General features: G+C 37.3%; 1 protein-coding gene across 2 annotated transcripts in view; it reads left to right on the top strand.

Moving 5' to 3' along the window:
* LOC149806592 (uncharacterized) overlaps window positions 1–19,528 on the top strand; it is an 86,171-nt gene that overhangs the window by 54,562 nt on the left and 12,081 nt on the right. The window contains exons 5-6 of one of the 2 annotated variants that reach the window (XM_089955190.1): window positions 6,058–6,177; window positions 6,809–6,876. In XM_089955190.1, coding sequence (XP_089811316.1) covers window positions 6,058–6,177; window positions 6,809–6,855 — 167 coding nt within the window. In that variant the 3' untranslated portion in view covers window positions 6,856–6,876. The remainder of the gene's footprint in view (window positions 1–6,057; window positions 6,178–6,808; window positions 6,877–19,528) is intronic. The other variant, XM_089955181.1, reaches the window with a different exon arrangement.

Below are 19,528 nucleotides of genomic sequence, written 5' to 3'. Positions count from 1 at the left end.
GGCATAAGTTCTTTCAAGTTAGTATGAAAACCAGTATGCCATAAAATATGGCCAACATTAGTGAAAAATCAAGAAACTTCTTAACTACTTCCTCTAAAAGAACTGTGAAAAATAATTTGACCAAATGTTATGGAAAGCATCTGTAAAATTTATTCAAATTATGTTAATAGGCCATTAACCCTTTACCTCATGCAAGTGCCTTTGGACAACTACTCCATTCACATGGAAGCGTCTTTTGACATCTCTACTCCATTCACATGGAAGCGCCTTTTGACATCTCTACTCCATTCACATGGAAGTGCCTTATAAAAGGTTTTCATAGCGCCACCTTCGGGGAAAACCCCCTATTAAATACTAAACTCATTTCTGAGAATGATAATTACATCAAATCACATGGTCACTGTTTATGCTCTGGTCGATATCTGCTATTTAAAGTAACTGGTTCGTAATCTCCACTTTCCAAAATGGAGGTCGCGGATTTCATTCAGTACTTACAAAGTTTTCATGATTAGAATCACAACTATGAAAGATTCAATAACTTAGGTAGAGGCTCTGATATTGATGTAGGCAGCAATTAGTTTTTATAAATTATCAAATTCAGATGATTTAGTGATGTAGACGTGGACAAAAAACTTGTAAATTGTGAGTATGAGAAATGGCAGCTACGGTTGGTCACGTGGTCTCACTGACTGACGGTGAATGATTTCTCTCAAGATTTTAAAGCACATAAAAAATTCTTCCGTGAAAAATAATTACACAGCTATAACAATCGGACTTTACTCTTAAATTTTTCCACACATAATAGATGTGTACCAAAAATGTAAAATGGTTAAAAGTGCTGTTAAACATAACATACACTACATTGCTTAACAGTTAACAGGCAGGCCTATGCATATGGAGTCGAATAGGTAACAGGTGTTCTATTTATAGCATTCTGCACTTGGTAACTTTGCTCTATGAGGTAAAGGGTTATATATGGCCAGTGTTACTTAAAGTTAATACAAGCCTGTACACTTAAAAAAAACATTGAGCAGAATTAGACAAAATTTGACAGAAAGCATCCATCATTAAGAAGTTTCCAGTTTGTTCAAATGATGCCATTTCCTTATCAAATATGGCCACCATGACTAAAAATAGAAAACCTTGTAATGACTTCTCTATAAAGGTTATTCAGAATTTGACCAAACTTGACACAAAGCATCCCGATGTGGATGGCTTTTTTACATTGCTTCTGAGAAGCCGTGTCCCAAATCAAACAACATACACGACGATAAACAATTTCTTCCTCCTGTTTTGTTTCACCAGATAATTTTGCTGTTGGCTTTTTCAAAGCTTTTCAGCAGTCCACCTACATTTCATTCATCTGAGTGTTAGTCCCACTTAGTCCTTGCTACAGTCCAGTGTAATTTTTATTTATTCAGGTTGTTTTTTCAAAACATGTTTTAAAGTGGCATTAAAATTTAGTATGTGCTCCTTCATGGTACCAGCATGGATAAGTAATTCCTATCCATGTGTAGTTCTGGAATTTGTTTTCTTGTATAATTGTTTACTTCTGTAGATAATTTTGCAGGGGAGGGCATATAGATGGTAGATGCACAATTCTTGCTTAGCTTTCTTAAGAAATAAATCAATTGTTGCAGCCCCCAAAATGTTTTCAGTCAACTGAGTGTCTCTGTATTATTCTTGCCAACCCTAGCACCCTTGGAGTGAAAAGAAAATCCCAAAATTGATTTGTGCATTTAATTGAGCTGGTTTAACCCAATACTTGAAGAGCTTAGTACATAATACATACTTGTCATTATAATAACTATAATGTTTTAAATAAATTAAAAATAGAAAACAAATCCTGATAATGATTTGTGCACCTGATTGATATTGATTTGTGCATTTCATTGAGATGGTTTAGCCAGAACTTGAAGTGCTTAATACAACATAACATATAGTAATCATTATATTATATATAAATGTTTCTTTGAGGTTTTTTCAATTTCCAAAAGTTCCCATATTAAATTTGTGTATGTAATTGAACTGGTTTAGCCAGTACTTAAGCACTTAGTACATTATTATATGTATTAATCATTATATGTAATATTTATACCAGAAAATACCTTACCTACCTATATAAATGTTTTTGGGGTTTTTTTTTTAATTCCCAAAAGTTCCCATATTAGATTTGTGCATGTAATTGAACTGGTTTAGCCAGTACTTAAGCACTTAGTACATTATTATATGTATTAATCATTATATATAATATTTATACCAAAAAATACCTTACCTACCTAACTTAATTTTAAAAACATTGCAATAAGAAACACATTTCAGGGGCCTTGTAATAATCACAACAACAAAAATTGTCCAAGGTTGTTAAATTCGGATGTAGTAAAGTTTTCCTGGTTTCTTTCTTTTGATTAATTATAGCTTGAATTTCTTCATTAAACAATATTGTAGTACTTTGTATTCATTGTTTTCTCATATACATAACTTGTATACAAAATGTTAGTGAAAATAGGTTTTAAAAATCTCTGATCTTTGAAAGTTTGGGAAAAGTCTATGAATTTATCCTGTTATCTTACAAGGACCAGTTTCTCACTCGTGGCATTTGAGGGAATCTTGTGTGCATTTTATGGTCTTGTCAAATACCTCTTATAAGCTGTTGGGGAAAGCTCCTTTCGAGAACCTTACCCATAGAAATGTTTTCCTGCTCTTAGTATATGTGAGAAGTAGCAAGCTTCGTGCTTTGATGGCTTGAGCATAGTTCTTGCTGATAGAGGAAGAGTGTGCCACATGAACCTATGTCAAGTAGTCAGACTGGTCCTAACCGCTCTGGTGGCCTAGTAATTAGAGCATCCAACTCGGATGCAGTAGGTCGTGGGTTCAAACCCCAGCTAAGTCATACCAAAGACTTATAAAATGGTACTAACAGCTGCCTCGCTTGGTGCTCAGCATTAAGAGGTTAGTATTAGGACTGGTTGGCCTGGTGTCAGGATAATGTGACTGGGTAGGACATCATGTTACATGTCTTCTGCATGATGTCTCAGTGCTAGACATCACTATAAACAGCCACACTGCAGACATAGCGATATGACTGAAAAATTGTTAAAGCTACGTTAAAAAATCCAAATCACACACACACACACACATAGACTGGTTCTGGGTTCTTTCTGTTTTTGATCTGAAGAACATTCTGTCTAGTGAGAGATTCAAATTATGGTCATGGATGAGGATACTTCCATCCTTGAGGATGTAGCAAGAACATAGTGACACAAGTATTACAATATTAACTCTAGTGGTTATAGACCAGAAGAGCTTATGTGACTGGCTTTTGTTCATTTTTCGTCTGTCATCCAAAATCCATCCATTCAATAGCACAAGTTTGTTGTTGCTAGAGCTGTTAAACTGCTTGGAAGATTGTGATGAAACTTCACACACAGTCATCCCATGGTCTAGTTAGTCCTAAATAAAAATGGTGTGGCTCAGACATCCAATTATGACAATCACAGCTGCCATCTTGAAAATCTCAGACTTCTTCCTGAATGGATGGTCATATCAACATGGGTTTTTCACAAAAAGACTTCTTATGATGGCTACTTGGTTCTAAAAAAGAACATGGTGCAGAGCTGAAGACCAATATGGTTGCCAAAATCTTGTTATTACAATTCCTCCTTGCAAGTCATTTTCTTGGTGGGTTTTCACAAAGTTTTCTTCCAGTGTCCACTTGGACTAAATTGAAAATGGTGCTGAACTAGCTCAAGATTTTGTCATCGCTGCTTCTCCTATAGTGATAGTTATAGCAACAGCAGGTTTTCACTAAGAGATTTATGGGATCAAGTTGGTCAGAAAATAAAAATGATGCTGATTGGATGTCCATTGTAACCACCATAGCAACTATCTTGAAAATCTTATGATTGCAATTCCTCCTAACAGAAAGCCATATATTTCACCAGAAATTCACTAATAGTCATACATGATACCCAGTTGGTCATTAAATGAAAATGGTGCCAGTCATACATCAGAAATTGCTGTCCTGAGAATTTTGTTGTCACTACTCCCAGTGAATGGATGATCATTATGCCATGGAGTTTTTATCAAAAGACTTCTAATAATGCCTACTTTGTCCAAGATGAAAATGGTGCCTGATCCGGGGTTCCCACACTACTGGGAAATTGAGGAAAAAGTCGGGAGAAATGATAATTTTTTTCCTGACCTTGAAAAGACCTTGAATTTTGCAAATATTGACGAAAGTTGGGGAAAACCCGGAAATTTTCCTCCACAACTTGACACCCAAATTAATTAAATAATTGAGTCATAACTGAACTGATCGTGAGTTACATGTATCAAGTTCTAACCAGAATATTAGGCGGTTGCAGATTGCATCAATTGGGTGCTTGCCATAAATATATTTGTTGAGACAATCCAAACGCTCAGTGGATTAGATTTGTGTAGTATAATTTTTGTTTCACACACACTTTGATATTCATATCTTTTTTTTTATATGGAAGGTATGAAAATCAGTCTAGCATCACAAGAGGAGAACGTGGTGGTGTTAAAGCTTAGCTGCTTAGCAGATGGGCTAGCAGACTTAAATGTTGTTAAATCGAGTTATACCTGCATAAAATCGATATCAATATTATTTATTTTCATAGAAACTGCGAGTATTAAGATTGTTATGTCTTTCATCTGCTAAAATATGAAAAAACTGAAGCGTTGATGAAATTTTGAGTTGGTACTAGTGATTTTGATTGCTAGTCGCATGAGCACACAGAATCTCATGACCATCATTTTCAAATATTGCTGAAAAACAATTATTAAATGAAAGTCGTATGCTGGTTGCAATAAAAATACAAAAACAAAAGAGCACAACATTCTCTATTTATTCCAAGGCCTACTTCCTGAGTTTTCTTTTTTCATGTGACTAACATGTTCATATGTGATCTCTCATGCAGGGAGCATACGAAGCAGGGAACCAGACTACTCTGCTTGATGAATCAGACTGGCCAAGTTTCTTGTTGTTCTCAAAATAAATATCATAAGAACTATATGTTCTTTCTGGTTTTTGCAAAAGGTATCAGACTTTCATTTAAAATGACTGAAATTTTGTCTTACGGTGGCAGCAGATTCCAAATTTTGTGTATGTAATTGCTCTGAACCCACACTCCATCTTAAATGTCTAAATGTGAAAAATGGGGTTGGAATATTCGGAGGAAACCTGGATTAGAAAAATGTTGAATGTCTGAGCTGAACTTTGGAGCGAAACTTTTACACGGTGACATGTAGCTTGAAGCATTGGTTTCAGATCTTAAATAGAACGCAGGAGAAATGGGAAATTGTTATCTGTTTTATTATATATTAAGAAACGATAAGAGCCCATGTATAAATACAGGTTTGGGACTGGTTTATTGAACTACAAGAAGACAAGTTGATTTTACAAAAAATCAGTACTTGTTTGTACAACAGTATATAATTTTGAAGGTCTTTTGTCGAAATTTAAATCAGTCATTTTGTAAATATCTTTAAATGATGGAATTTTTAACCAAATCGTCTTAAGGAGTTTATGTTGGTTGAAAAATCTTGTTCGAGATTTTATTTGCACACATTCAAATTCAGGATTAAACTTTTTTCATTACAAGATAACATTGTAATATTTTGCATTTATTGGTTTTTTTTTTCTCCATACGGTGATAGGAAATGTTTACTTTGTATAACGTGCACATATATTGCGCTAGAATTCCTTAGAATTAAAGGTTTGAAAGGAAACAAAATAATTTATGCTCATTATATTGTTTCCACGTAGCAAGGCAGACCTTGGAGCAGTTTTGAGAACTGTCAGTGGTAATTATAGGAATAGCTTCATTTCTTGCCATAGTGAGGATAAATGAAATGGATGTATCAACAATTTTAAGTTTCATTTATGTAGAATGTACACTATAATTTAGCCAGAATCATATTCATAGAGTGAAACTTGTGCAGTGGAAGTTTTATTTGTTTTCAGTTTTTGAAGTATAATTAAAGAAATTTCAAATCAGTTTTGCATCAGTTTTTTAAACATTTATTTTCCAGCCATAAGAGAAAAATCTCCACTGAGGGTCAGTCGAACAAGGGGACGTAATTCGCCTACAGTTGAACATCAGGAGGAGACTCAAGAAAACAAAAGAACAACTCGCTCAGCAAGGTCAAAGGGTAGGTTGCATTTTTTGAACACTATCACATTTTCAAAAGCATTGTCATTCACAATGGCATACATGTTTTATACTTGCATTTAGCTCAATGTGTATCATACACGGTCATTGGTTGTAATTCAGGCACTTTTTACATGATGATTAACTGTGTTTGAAATATTAACAAATTGGAAGTATTTTCAACATAGATTGCAAATATGAATTAGATTCGAGATCTTAAGTTTTTGTATAATGTTTGCCTTATGATTTAGGTCAGTAACTGATGTCACAGATGTAGCCTAAGAATTATCCTTTTCTGTATACAGCTTCTGTAAATATGATCCTCAGTAGGTCTGTCACATCAATTGTACATCTTATCAAAATATGCATGTAGTTATTGTATGTTGTTAAATAACTGGTTGTATCCAGTCAAGATGTTTGTTATTTGCCCCTTATTTGAATTTGTACACATCCCAGTCTTGGTGCTTTATTATTGCCTTGCAGATTATTTTATTGTGGTTAGAGGCATCTGTGTACATCTTTACTTTGAGTATATGACATTCTACATATCAGATAGGTGAATTTTATTACGATCACATTTTAATTAATGAGATATTTTTGTTTGAAACTTTTTTTTATTTTGTCCCAACCAGATCCTATGGAGGGGACATATACATGTAGTGTTGCCAATGTCCGTTAGTCCATACATCTTTCCTAAACTGTAAGTCATAAATTTTATTTTTTTATGTCCCCCAATGCCTGCAACTGGGATATCTAGATTTGGTCATGTCAATCTGTTTGTCAGAGAAACTTGTTGGCAGGATTGCATAAAATCCATTCAGCATAGACAGATGAAATTTTGCTAGAATATTTGTATCGGTACATAGATAACCTAATTTGCTTTCCAAGCCAATACATCAATTTTTCAGTTTTTCTTCTCTAATGAAATGCTCTTTGATAATTTGTCAGTCGGTCCATCCATTAAGTCAAGTTATCGCTACCCCTTCTAAACTACTTGAAGGAGTGCATTGAAATGTACACATTCATCCATGGTCTAAATGGTCCTAAATGAAAATGGTGTCATTCGACATCCAACATGGCCACCAAAGTGACTATCTCAAAATCTTGTTATTGCTACTCCTGAATGAATGATCACATCAACACAGGTTTTCATTGAAAGACATCTGGTTATGTCTAGTTGGAAAATTATGCCAATCTGATGTCCATCATGAAAATCTTGCCATGACTGCTTAAACTGAACAAAACATCATATTGACACGTTTGTTCCTAGATTATTATGATGGTGCCAATCTGACATCCATTATTGCCTCCATGACAGCCATCTTGAAAATATTGTTACTTCTATTTCTCTTGAGTGGAAAGTTGTCAACATGACATTTTACAGGAAGACTACTTAAGATGTCTAATTGATTTAAAATTAAAATTTTGCCAATCTAACAACCAAAATGCTGCCTTAGTGGTCATTTTAGAAATTACTGCTACTACACCACCAAGATGTGTGTATCAACATGGCATTTTTGACAAGAAAGTCCTTATAGTGGTTACTTTGTCCAGCATGAAATGGTGCTGATATAACATCAAAGTTGGCCTCCATGGCAGCCATCTTGAAAATCTTGTGGCTACTCCTGATTGAATGGTTTTACCAAAAGACTGGTTCTGAATGGAAGTGGTACAATCTTAAATCCAGTATGATGCCAATGTCCACTTTGAACATTCACTGCTCAGAAATCTCAGATGATTTAAATACATTGGAGTCCAAAAAATGTCCAAGAAATTATTTTTGGCCAGTAGAACATCAGTACCATTGAGGGACTAGTTTTTTTGGTGTTTGTTCTACAGGCCATGCTTATGGGATTGCCTGTTGTCTGTCATCTGTTGTCCAACATCTATCTATCCATTAAACAATCATTGCTTCAACTAAACTACTATGATGATTGCCATGAAATATAACAAACACATCCAATGGTTTAGTTGGTCCTTGATGAAAATGATGCAGATCAGACATCCAGTATGACCAGCAACCACCATGATTGCTGTTATTGCTGTTCCTTCTGAATGGAAAGTCATATCAACATGGGGTTTTCACCAGAAGACTTCTTATGATGTCTAGAGTGTCCTAAATGAAAATGGATCAACTTGGACATTAAGAATAGCTGGTCAGTTCAACATGGCAGCCATATTGAAAATTTCTATTGTTGTTTCTCTTGGACAGAAGTCATACTAGCATGAGGACTTCACCTAAATTCTTGTGATGTCTGGTTGGTTCTTATGTCACTTGTTTAGGCTCGAATAAACAGTAACACAAGACAGAGTGAAAACAACAAGCTTTTAAAAATACAATAATTTATTTCCCTGGAAAAATTCTGTAAAAATAAAAAAATTTATTAACTTAAGGTTTTATAGAATCATATTCACAAATGATCTAAAAATAATCAGAGAATAAAATTTTAGTAGTCCTAATAACAAATTGTTTCTACTGATTTCATGTTCAAATCCCAACAAAGAATCCAAGATGGAAGACAATGACGTATACTACAATCTGTAGTGTTCCTTGTAGAAATAAGAATTATTACTCTGATTTCTGATAGTTGAATAAATTTTTATAAAAAAAAACTGTCCTTGTTCCACAATATTACATGAGCACACGTAGTTTCCAGAAAAATAACAGAATTAATCCTTTTGAATCCAAGTAATTTGAAATAACTCCAAACCAAGTAATTTGAAATAACTCCAAACAGCACAACATACAACAATTTAACAGCCCAACTTCTACTGATTAATTCTCCAAAACATGGGTTATATGGGGTTTCTAAAATGTAAACAAGGGTCACATGATCATCATCTAGAAATTTATAGAAGCAAGTACTTGTTACGGCTCACGTTTATCCAGTGTGACCCTGACGAAAAACAATCATTTTTACTCAAAGAAATAAAAAATAAAATTGTTTATATCTTAAAGACAAGGAAACAACCAATTATTTTAAAGTAAAAGAGAACTTGTTTAAGAAGGTTGCTATAAATTCTGAAACAAGGTCATCAACACCTGGAGTTTATAAACTAACAGTCAAGATCAAACTATTTTCTAAAAAAAATATTATCTCTAGTGAATAAATTTACATTAAAATATCATGTAATGAAAAATAAAATTTTTAAAACTGACACAATTAAATTGAAATAAATATATATTAAATCATATAATTAAATCAAATATACAGTTCTAAAAAAAATGTTTTTAAAATGGTGCCAATCTCACATTCAGTAGGGCTGGCATGATTGCCATCTTGAAAATCATTTTATTGTTACTCAACCTAAATGAGAAGCATATGTGGAAAAGAGGGCACACTTCATTGCCAACCCATTTGTCTTCGTCAAATAGCTGTCAGGATACAAAACATCAGAGAGGCTTGAATGTAGAAAGGAGGAGGTAGAAGAATGCTTTTGAAAAAGGCATGGTGATTTAAACAGAGAAAGACTTTGGAGATCAACCCCAACTTATAAAGCCAGGAGAATCAGCAGTTCCAGTTGACAATTTAGAACCAAGAGTGCAATACGTGAAAGACATTATGAAAGATACAAAAGCAGCATCACCTTCCAGACCAGACAGTGTTCCTTGCAAGGTTTCAAAATTCTGTCCAGGACTAACCTGAAGACTTTGGAAGCTAATATAGGTCATATAGAGAAGAGAAGTTGGCTGTGTGCAGAGTACTGCTTTATTCCAAAGGAAGAAAATTTATCAGAAATTAAGCAGTTCAGGACAATATCCTTTCTAAACATGAAAGCAAAGATATGCCTGGAGAACATATGTATCAATACTTTAGTTCAGAATAGTAGAGTTCCAAGAATATCTGGTTGTCTTGAACACACACCTGTCGTAATGAAGATCATCCAGGATGCCAGGGAAAACAAAATCGATCTGACAGTTTTAATATATGTGGTGTCTTATCCACTGCTACTGCATAGCTATTTACTTTCTGGTAGGAAAATACCAGACCAAACAACAGAAATTGCATCCTCCCATTAGAGTGATCCAGAAAATACCAGAACACCGTATAATCCCTAGCGTTAGAACCCCATGCCTTGGGCATACATGAAGGACCCTCTCGTATATTTTTAAGTCGCCATGCTGCATGGTTCTTCCATCTTGACATCTAAGAGGATTAGCACCTTTCACTATAGAATAATCAGCGATTCAGAGTTGTAAAATGTGCTAATTTTGTCGTCAACATTTAGGAATGAATTGGGTTTTTTTAAGACAAAGACTGTTATATAATTTATCTCTTTTGAGAATTATTATTCTGTACATGTGGTGTACATTGGTCTATTATGATTCCCTTGTATAAAGGGTCATTAGTAATTATTTGTTGATATTTTTTTGTATTCAGCATATTATTTCTTAGGTAAGGGTAGGTAATTAGAAGATTATATTGTTTTCCTGATCTATCTTTTCTCTTGCAGTCCTTCAGACTTTCCTATCTTTTTTACAATAAGAAAATAAAAAGAAAGGCAGGTCACACACCTCTTGCTTAGTGCATTTTTATTATAATTCAGCTCTTTCTTAAAGATCCTGCTGGTTTTATGACCAATTCTACAGAGGCTGGTTGTTTCTTTATCTAGCTTTTGTCCTAGTTTAGCATTGCTTCCTTCAGTCTGCTTTGCAATACATAAATAAGTGGGTGGTTTTTTTCCCACTTACTATTTGTCTTAATATATTATATTATTATTACTGTATTTACTTTATATATTGGGACACAATGAAATTAAATAAATTTTTGTCCCAGAACTTATGGTGAAACCTTTTTCACCTAGGTCATATGTCCCAAGACTTAGGAAACAAAATAAATTTTTGTTGAAAAGAAAGAAACTAACCTTCTATTGTTATTATTCATTCCATGTTTTTCATTATGAATATTAAAGAGTAAAATATATCCATGAACTCCGTATGTGTAGCATAGGCTTCCATACTGTAGCATGTATCGCTTAAGTCCGATAACACATGACACGTTCATTGACATGAACATTGAGTAACTAATTGTGTTTGGTTGTGCTCAAAGGTTTGAATATGTTATCCCACTGAAATCTGGATCCAACAAAATCACAAATGAGAGAGAAATAATCAACTGATATTTTCAAGACAACTGTGATTCACACATGACATGATGTTAGGTGCAAAATAACCAAGATTGAATTATATCCAGGTCGGCTATATGACAGTATCTCGCAAATAAAAATAATTTATTTGACAACACATTTACTGGAGTGCAAGTGACAATCTTTTTGCTGGCACAGGTTACAAAAGTATCATTAAAGCAAGTTGCTATGTATACTGTTTACCTACAGACATCACTGCCCATTGGTATTAATTATAACTACAGATGTCAAGCACATAAAAGCCCCGGTGGTGGACAAACAACTGGCAGTGAGCAGTGAACTCTTTCTAGTGTGTCAATTTTTTTTTTCATTAATGACTGTCCATAATTTGTTGGATGCAGTGTCAAAGACTTCAAACATATGCTGTCCCTGCCCATGGTCTTCTCAGCAGAGCTTCTTCACCTCCACAGGGATGTGGCATTGGACACATTCAAGATCTTACTAAATCCAGTTAGAACCTTTTGAGGGCCGCCCCCCCCACCAAAGGATGAGACTCTCTTTGGATTGCTTATCCTTTCTGCCGCTAGTCAGGACTTTTGGGACCATTAACATTAGTACCTTGCATCTAGTTCTGGTTCATCAAAACCAGCCAAGAAGCAGAATCATCCTGACCTCTCACAAGGGCCACTGGCAAAATTTTTAATTCTGGAAAGCCCCAGTCAAAGCAACAGCCTATTTTAAGAGCTCCCTACAATCAAGTAGGTGCTTAAAGGTCAGGCCACAGAGGTACAGGGAAGAAGTTCACTGGGTTTACCATTTTCAAATGAAAAGGTTGGACAGCCCTAGGAACTGGCTCCCTCTCTTGCATTGTCCTTTGGTTTTTGTTGGTGCCAGACTAAACCCTCACTTGCAAGTTTGGTCAGGCATAATGGCCAATGGTTCAGTCTTTTCCATCTTAAGATATCGTTACTGGCTTTGGTTCCAGGATACTTCACCCCTGTTAACGTCCTCCCTTCACTTCCACCAACTAATCTGGCCCAGTTAAGGGTATATGTACATACGTTTCTCTGGAAGGGTACAGTAGATTGGTGTTAAAAGACGAATCCCTGGCCTTCTGTTCCCAGATATTCCTGGTCCCCAAAATAGGAGGAAAGTATTGTCTAATTTTTGACCTATCCTCCTTAAGCAAAATTCTGCTCATGTAGACACTCAAGATGGAGACCACAACCTAAGTCAAGAATGCAACAAATCATCGCAATTGGGCAGTTTTCATTCATCTTTATGATGTATAATTTCACATCCCCGTCTTTCCTCCACAGAGAAAGTACTTCAGATTTAGTCTTGACAGGGCAGTCTTCCAATTCCAAACTCTGCCTTTTGGCCTAGTCTCTGCTCCCAGAGCTTTTACCAGTGCCATGGGAGTGCTTGCAGCTTATTTAAGGAATACCAATCTTCCATATTATGATGACTGTTTGATCCACAATGGCAGTCTAGAAACCCTCAGACAAGACCTCTCTCGCTGTTGGTCCATAGTGAACAGGCTTGGTCTCATCCCAAAACTTGTGAAATCAGGTAAATCCTTCTCAGGAGTTGTCTGTATGGGCTTAAATTTTCTAACAGATAGAGGGTTAGTCTGGGTTCCTCTGGACAGAACAGACAAAGATCCTGTCCCTCTGGAGGCATGCAGAGTTAAAAGAGTTGTCAGTTTGTCTTTTCCTCTCTACTTGGGACCTTGAACACTGTTGCAGACCTGGTTCCCTTAGGAAGGCTTCGCTTGTGTCCTCTACAGCTCCTACTTTGAGCAATTTGGAAACCTCACAAGGACCTCCTGGATACTCTCATTTCTCTGGTTCAGGTGGTTGATGGGCAAACAGGGACCATGGCCTGGCCGGAGTCCCCATTCACACATACACCCTCAGAATGGATTGTCATATTGACAGAGGTTTTCGCCTAAAGATTTCTGATGATGCATACCTGGTCCTAACTAAATATGTTGACAGTCTGACCTTTGACCCCTCCCAAGTGCTGGTGCTGTGTAAAAGCAAGTCACAAGGTAGGAAGAGCAGCATGTTCATTCTAACACTTTTAGCAACTTACGTTAGGTTTAAAACTTCAATCTGGGGATACCCCTCTCTTGGGAAAAGTGAGTCTGTCTTTGATTGTCTCGCTAGAGAAGTGGATTGGATCATCATCCTTTCTTATGTTACCTTTTAATCCCTATGATGTTTGGATGTCCACACTACCCAGTAGTAATCATCCTTCTCCCCACTTATGTTAGTGTAACAGTACGTTTGACTGCTCTGGTGGCCTAGTGGTTAGAGCGTCTGCCTCAGATGCAGGGGGTCGTGGGTTCAATCGATGGCCAAGTCATAGCAAAGTCTTTCAAAAATGGTACTTACAGCTGCCTCACTTGGCACTCAGCATCAAGAGGTCAGTGTTCAGACTGGTCAGCCTAGTGTCAGGATAATGTGACTGGGTTGGACATCATGCTACATGTCTGCAGCATGATGTCCCAGTGCTAGACATCACTATAAACTGCTACACTGCAGACATCGTAATGATATGACTGAAAATTTTTTAAAGCTACATTAAAAATCCAAATCACACTCACACATCTTTTCCCCAGTACATAATGAGTGTCTCCTTTGTTGGATTGGTCAGATCATAGACCTTCAATATCCCCATTAGCCTTGACCAACGAAATGTAGGCATGCCACCAAACTTCTCATAGAGTGTTGAGAAGGAGTTGTTGATCACATTCTTCCATAAATACAGATCAAAAGGTTATGTCCCCTCCACCCCGAGCAGTGGGATGATGAAAATCACATTTTAACCCCTCCTTCACCATAGATTGAGCCCCGGAATAATGAGAGTGAAGCCAGGAAGATGATTTCCTTTCAGTTACGGTTGACTTGACCGAGTTTGCAGAAAAACCATCTTCATTCACCTTTAAGGTCAGGTGATTGAGGAGAAAATTGGGGCTAAGGCAGTAACTGCCTTCTTCGCCAAGATCTGTTGAAAGCCTTAGAGAGCTGAGGAAAGAATTTCTGGGTACCATTCACCAACTGAACTTTTGTTGCTTCTGCACAGAGCAATGTTTTGGGAGCTTACTCGAAAGTTTTCTTGGTACCAAAATTCTGCCAGACACTAGAAGGGATGGTCTGACCACTGTTATATGTTTAGACCACTAGTTTTCATCGCAAATTGTTGGGTTTATTACATTACTTTGACCCTCCTGTCTTCATTCTACTCACTCCATCCCTAACTCTCTCGACTTAAGTGTTTCCCATTTAGGGATTTCAGTTGGGACCTGGGCTTGTCTCCCTTTGAAATCTTTAGAAACTTTGGAACGTAGGGCTAGGATCCAGGTGACAATAGCTTCACATGCTGATTTCTTTTTGGTTGCTTCCATCAGCAGCTTGTTAAAGGAGGGATCATTATCTCAGGTAGCCTCACAGTACTTGTTGGAGGCTATGGCTAAAATGTTGGGCATGCACTTTTAACATCTGCAGTGCTCTTTGTGGAACTGTTCCACATCTGACAAGATGCTGCTGTGGAATCTACCAAGACTTTTGTTGGATCACACTAAAACCCTGTGGAGGACAGTGCAGCTTGAACCAGAGACACTACATAGTTTAATCTTCTTTGTGGCATTTCAAGACTTGAGGGACCACGACGACAATTGCAACTAGTGCTTCAGACTATCTAAGCTGGCCAAGAAGAGCCCCCACTGGAATTGGTCAGTGTGATCTCAAAAGTTTTTTCAAACTGGGTCAAGGAGTCCCTATTCAGACCATCTTAGAGGCCAAAGAAGTACATTTTCTGACTTCTCTCCCTTTCCCTAGGAGGTAGTGGAAGACCTAAGGGAGTCTAACTCTATCCTGCACCGACAGCATCCAAGAAGGTTCCTGACTAGCCGTCTTTTCAGACACTTGGTCTGTCTTCATGAATGATGTGAAGGTCCTTTCTACAGTAAAGGAAGGTTACTGGCTTTGTATTTCTAGGAACCTCATCCCCTTTTGCAGACCCCTAGATCTGTTCACCAGTACAAACTGGTACATCAAAGGTAAGGGTTGTGCTGCCTTCTTTGAAAGAGTTCAGTGAAGAGAGTGGTAAAGAACCAATATATGGATTTCTATTCCCAGGAATGCTTTTGGTGTTAAAGGTGGGAAGTTTCAACTCATGATTGATATTTCTACCATGAGTAAATTTTTGGGAGAAAATTAGACTACCACCTTGATAAAACCCAATGATTGAGCAGTCTTGTTAGATTTTCAGAAATAACCCCTGTTTTGTCCAGGCCAGGAAGTATTGCATTTTCAGGTTCTTTCATTCAATCTTGCCTCCACACTTGCCTTTACTAGTGTTATTGGGGTAATAGTGCCTCACTTTAGGTCATTTTGGGTCCCCATCCTCCAGTATATCAGTGGTTGACTTGTCTGGTTCAAATCCCCAACCTTGATAAGTTAGATCTTGTCCCCTCATAGGACTTTATGTATATGGAGATAACTTTCCTCACCTATCATGTGATAGCTCACATTTCCTGAGACAGGAATACCAAGATTCTGACCGTCATACAAGGTCTTTTGTCCAAATCTTCATTGTTGGCTCTCCTTAATTATTGGGAAATAGGAATGCAGCTGCAGAATTAGTTCCCTTAGGGAGACATAAATTACATCCTTTCTAGTTCCTGATCCTAGCAAACTGAAGACCTCTCAGGGACTCAGTCAGCTCAGATATACTCATGGAATATTGCTTTCATCACCACCCGAGTTGGATGCTAGAGCTGGTCCAGTTTAGACTGCAGTCTGAACTCCACAAATTCCGGTACACAAATGCATCAAGTTCAGGATGCTGCTGTTTCTTTATGGACTGGGGTCTCAGGAAGAATCAACCCGTAAATCAACAATCTTGTAATGCAGGCAGTGTTTCAAAACCTATGATGGTGTGTCCATAGCTGCCAACCCTCACGAATTTGGTGTGAATTTCACACCTTTTTCAGTGATTCATGGATTCACGCCACAAACCAAAAATTCACGAATTCTCCAATCCTTAATTATCTTAAATCTTTAATAAAATAACCGATTTCTTGTTAAGCACTAGTCGTGATATTCGCAGTTGCCGAAACGGTCTGGTACTGCTGGTCACGATATTAGTAGATCTACAGCCGATTAGTACAGTTGGTCTGGTAGCAAGCATTTTAGCCTATTTTAATCTGTATGTATAAGAGTAGTTTTACAAATGCTTTTGAGAGAAACTGGGGCCTAACCAGAATTTTGCTTCGCACATGCATCACCAACACTGATTTGAGTTACCATTCAGCATCGCATGTAAGATCTTGAAAATGTCTTTACCACCAAGGAAAAAGAAATGTATTACTCAAAAAGTGAATTTTAATTTGGAATATATCAAAAATTGGCCATGCATTCTGTCATTAAACATTGATATTCATCATGCTTTTTGCACTCAGTGTGCCATCACAGAGACAATGTGAGGAAGCACATCGGTTGTAAAAAACACTTAGAAGTTGGGAAAATTAAGAATTTGCAGATTTCAGCTCTGGAATATTTTAAACCATTGGCGGAAGACCTGCAGGCTACCAATGCTGAAGAATTATTTGTGAGTTTTCTTGTTGAACACAATCTACCTTTATCAGCTGGACAATGCTAAACATTTGTTCTGACAAATGTTCCTGGACTCGAAAATCGCTTCCAAATTTTCCTGTGGAAGAACCAAAAATGCTGCAACTTCTGTGCATTCCTCACAGCAACAGTGACAGCGAAAGAGTATTTTCTTTAGTGAAGAAATATAAGACAGACTTTAGGGCCTCCTTAGCAGCAGAAAATTTGTCAGCAATTTTAGTCACCAAGATCAACCAGCAGGCAAGAAGTCTGAACTGTTTAGAAACCAAATTTACGATCAAGCAGTTGAGGAAGTTCAAGTCTGCCACAGTATCATGTCTTGATAAATAAATATTTCTGCATATGTTGTGTTTTAGTTTTTATTTTGCGAACTTGATATAGTGTAGTATTGACGGTCAGAGTGGATGGAGTTATTGTCATGGTATTTTTCACGAAGTCATGTCCAAATTCACCACTTTTTATCCCTATTTTCACTAATTGTGAGCCTGGAAGGTTGGCAGCTATGGCATTGCCAAGGTATGATTGCCTGAGACATTTGCAGCATACCTTGGCCATCAATGAGGTACACATGCTTCGTCATTGTCCATGGAAGTATGGTACCTCCTCTGATGGGCAGTCTTCTTGGAGATGTCCAAGTCCACCACAGTTTGGGCAGGAAAAATGTCTTGGCAGTCAGGCTGTGCAGATGGGGCTGTGTGATCCTTACAGAATGGTCTCTGTACCAGTCAGAAAAAGACACTTCTTCAAGTGATATCAGAGACCAATAGCGGTCTTGTTTTCTGAGCCTGAACAACAAGCTCCATCATTTTGTTTCCCCAAACTAGATCAGAGGGCCTTGGCAGTGGACACATTCAGTCAGAATTGGGACCATCTGTGCACTTATGCTTTTCCACCTTTCAAAATAATCCCTCAGGTTCTTCACCAAGTGAGGACATTATGACTTGGCTCCTTCTGAGAGCTCCAATGTGGCCCCAGCAATTTTGGATTAGGGGTCTTATGCTTAGTTCATATCAAACAATTGAAATGTCAAGATTGGTTTTCAAACATGGTTGCCAGCTGCATTGCTCAGCCTGCGAGGTGATCTGCTTCCAAAGTTTATGATGCCAAGTGGAAGAATTTTCTTAAATTGGTGCAATATAAAACACGTTGATCCTATCCCCCCCCCCTTTAACTGCAGTTAAGATTTTCTTCTCGTCTTTTGAGGGAAAAAAATGTTCTGTTTGAGCATTAAGCACTATCAAGCAGTTTTCTAAGGGTTCTGCCATTAGTTCAGAGCTTCATCCTTCTGATCTCCAGAGGGTATTGTGAGCTTCAAAGGCAGGTCTCTCTTAATAATGCCTGGATGGAACCTTTCATTTTTATTTTTTTTTTTGTATGCCGAAAGCTCTCTATGAACTGGTGAATGAAGCTTCTTCAAGAACCTTGCCCTTAAAACAGTCTTCCTGCTGTCCTTAACATTGGAAGTTAGATTTATAACTTTCATGTGGAAAAGTGTTGTTCATGGTTCAGTGGTTACCATGATTTGGTTTCTGTTCTTTGCCAACATGGCTTTCTGATTTAGAATCAGCTGCCTTCTGTAGCCACTGACACTACTGAAATTTGGTCTCAGTTTTATCTGTACTGGGGATGATAACGATAGGCTTTTTGTTTGTTTTAGCCCAGTTAGGACCTTAAAGGTTTTATTTTGCTTTCTCAAATAGGAGAAAATGGTCTCTTTCTACTTCTCTTGGGTTCCTGTGATATTTTGATGGCTGCAGTTTACAGATGGTTTGTCCTCACTATCAAGAGAGCTCAGTTTTCACTGAGAGGGATCTTTCTTTCATGAGAATATAGCCTATGAGATTAAGGCTATTGCTGCATTTTGTGCCTTCTTGAATCATCCCTCATTGGATGATGCAATAATAGCCGCCTTCTTGAGGTCTTTGCCTTTCTATCCTTTTACCTTCAATCTTTGATGCACCAGAGGGAAGGCATTTACTTGTTGGATCCAATACAGACAGTACTTGAAGCCATGCCATCTAGCAGATAATAGTAAGAAAACCTCACCAACAATAAGTGCATTTTTCTTATACTAGTCTAGTCTTTTTTTAGATCAGCCTCCCTGCTAACTGGTAAATTGCAACAGCAGCAGATAATGAATTACAATTATTGAAAGGGGCCCCAGGTGGCCAAGTGGTCTGAAGCGCTCATCATTACAGATCATTGCCATCTCACCTCTGTCTGCATGGGTTTGAGTCTCAGGTTTGGCCAATGTGGGTGTGTGAGAAAGCTTGCTAATGGCTTCTTGTGGGTCAGTGGTTCTTTCCGGGATTTTCCCAGGTTCTTTCTCCACCATTGATACTGGCCGCCATGTATAGCCTATCTTGTGCTGAAAAATGGCATTAAACCCTACAACAACAGCAACAATTATTACAACATAATTTTTTGGTGGTAAAACTAATTTTGATTATGAAATACTTGTCTACTACTGTTGTAAAGAGTCCCTCATTTTCATAAAGCTTTTGATCTTGTAGACCATGAAATTTTGCTTGAAAAACTAAAAATCTATCAGTGCAATGAAAACTCCCTAAACTGGTTTACTTCTTACTTAACCAGTAGAGTGCAAAAAGTATCAAATGATCA

This window comes from Sinohyriopsis cumingii, chromosome 1, assembly GCF_028554795.1.
Source record: "Sinohyriopsis cumingii isolate HCF-2022 chromosome 1, ASM2855479v2, whole genome shotgun sequence".
Lineage (NCBI taxonomy): Eukaryota > Metazoa > Mollusca > Bivalvia > Unionida > Unionidae > Sinohyriopsis > Sinohyriopsis cumingii.
This window is presented reverse-complemented; position numbering and strand designations above follow the sequence as displayed.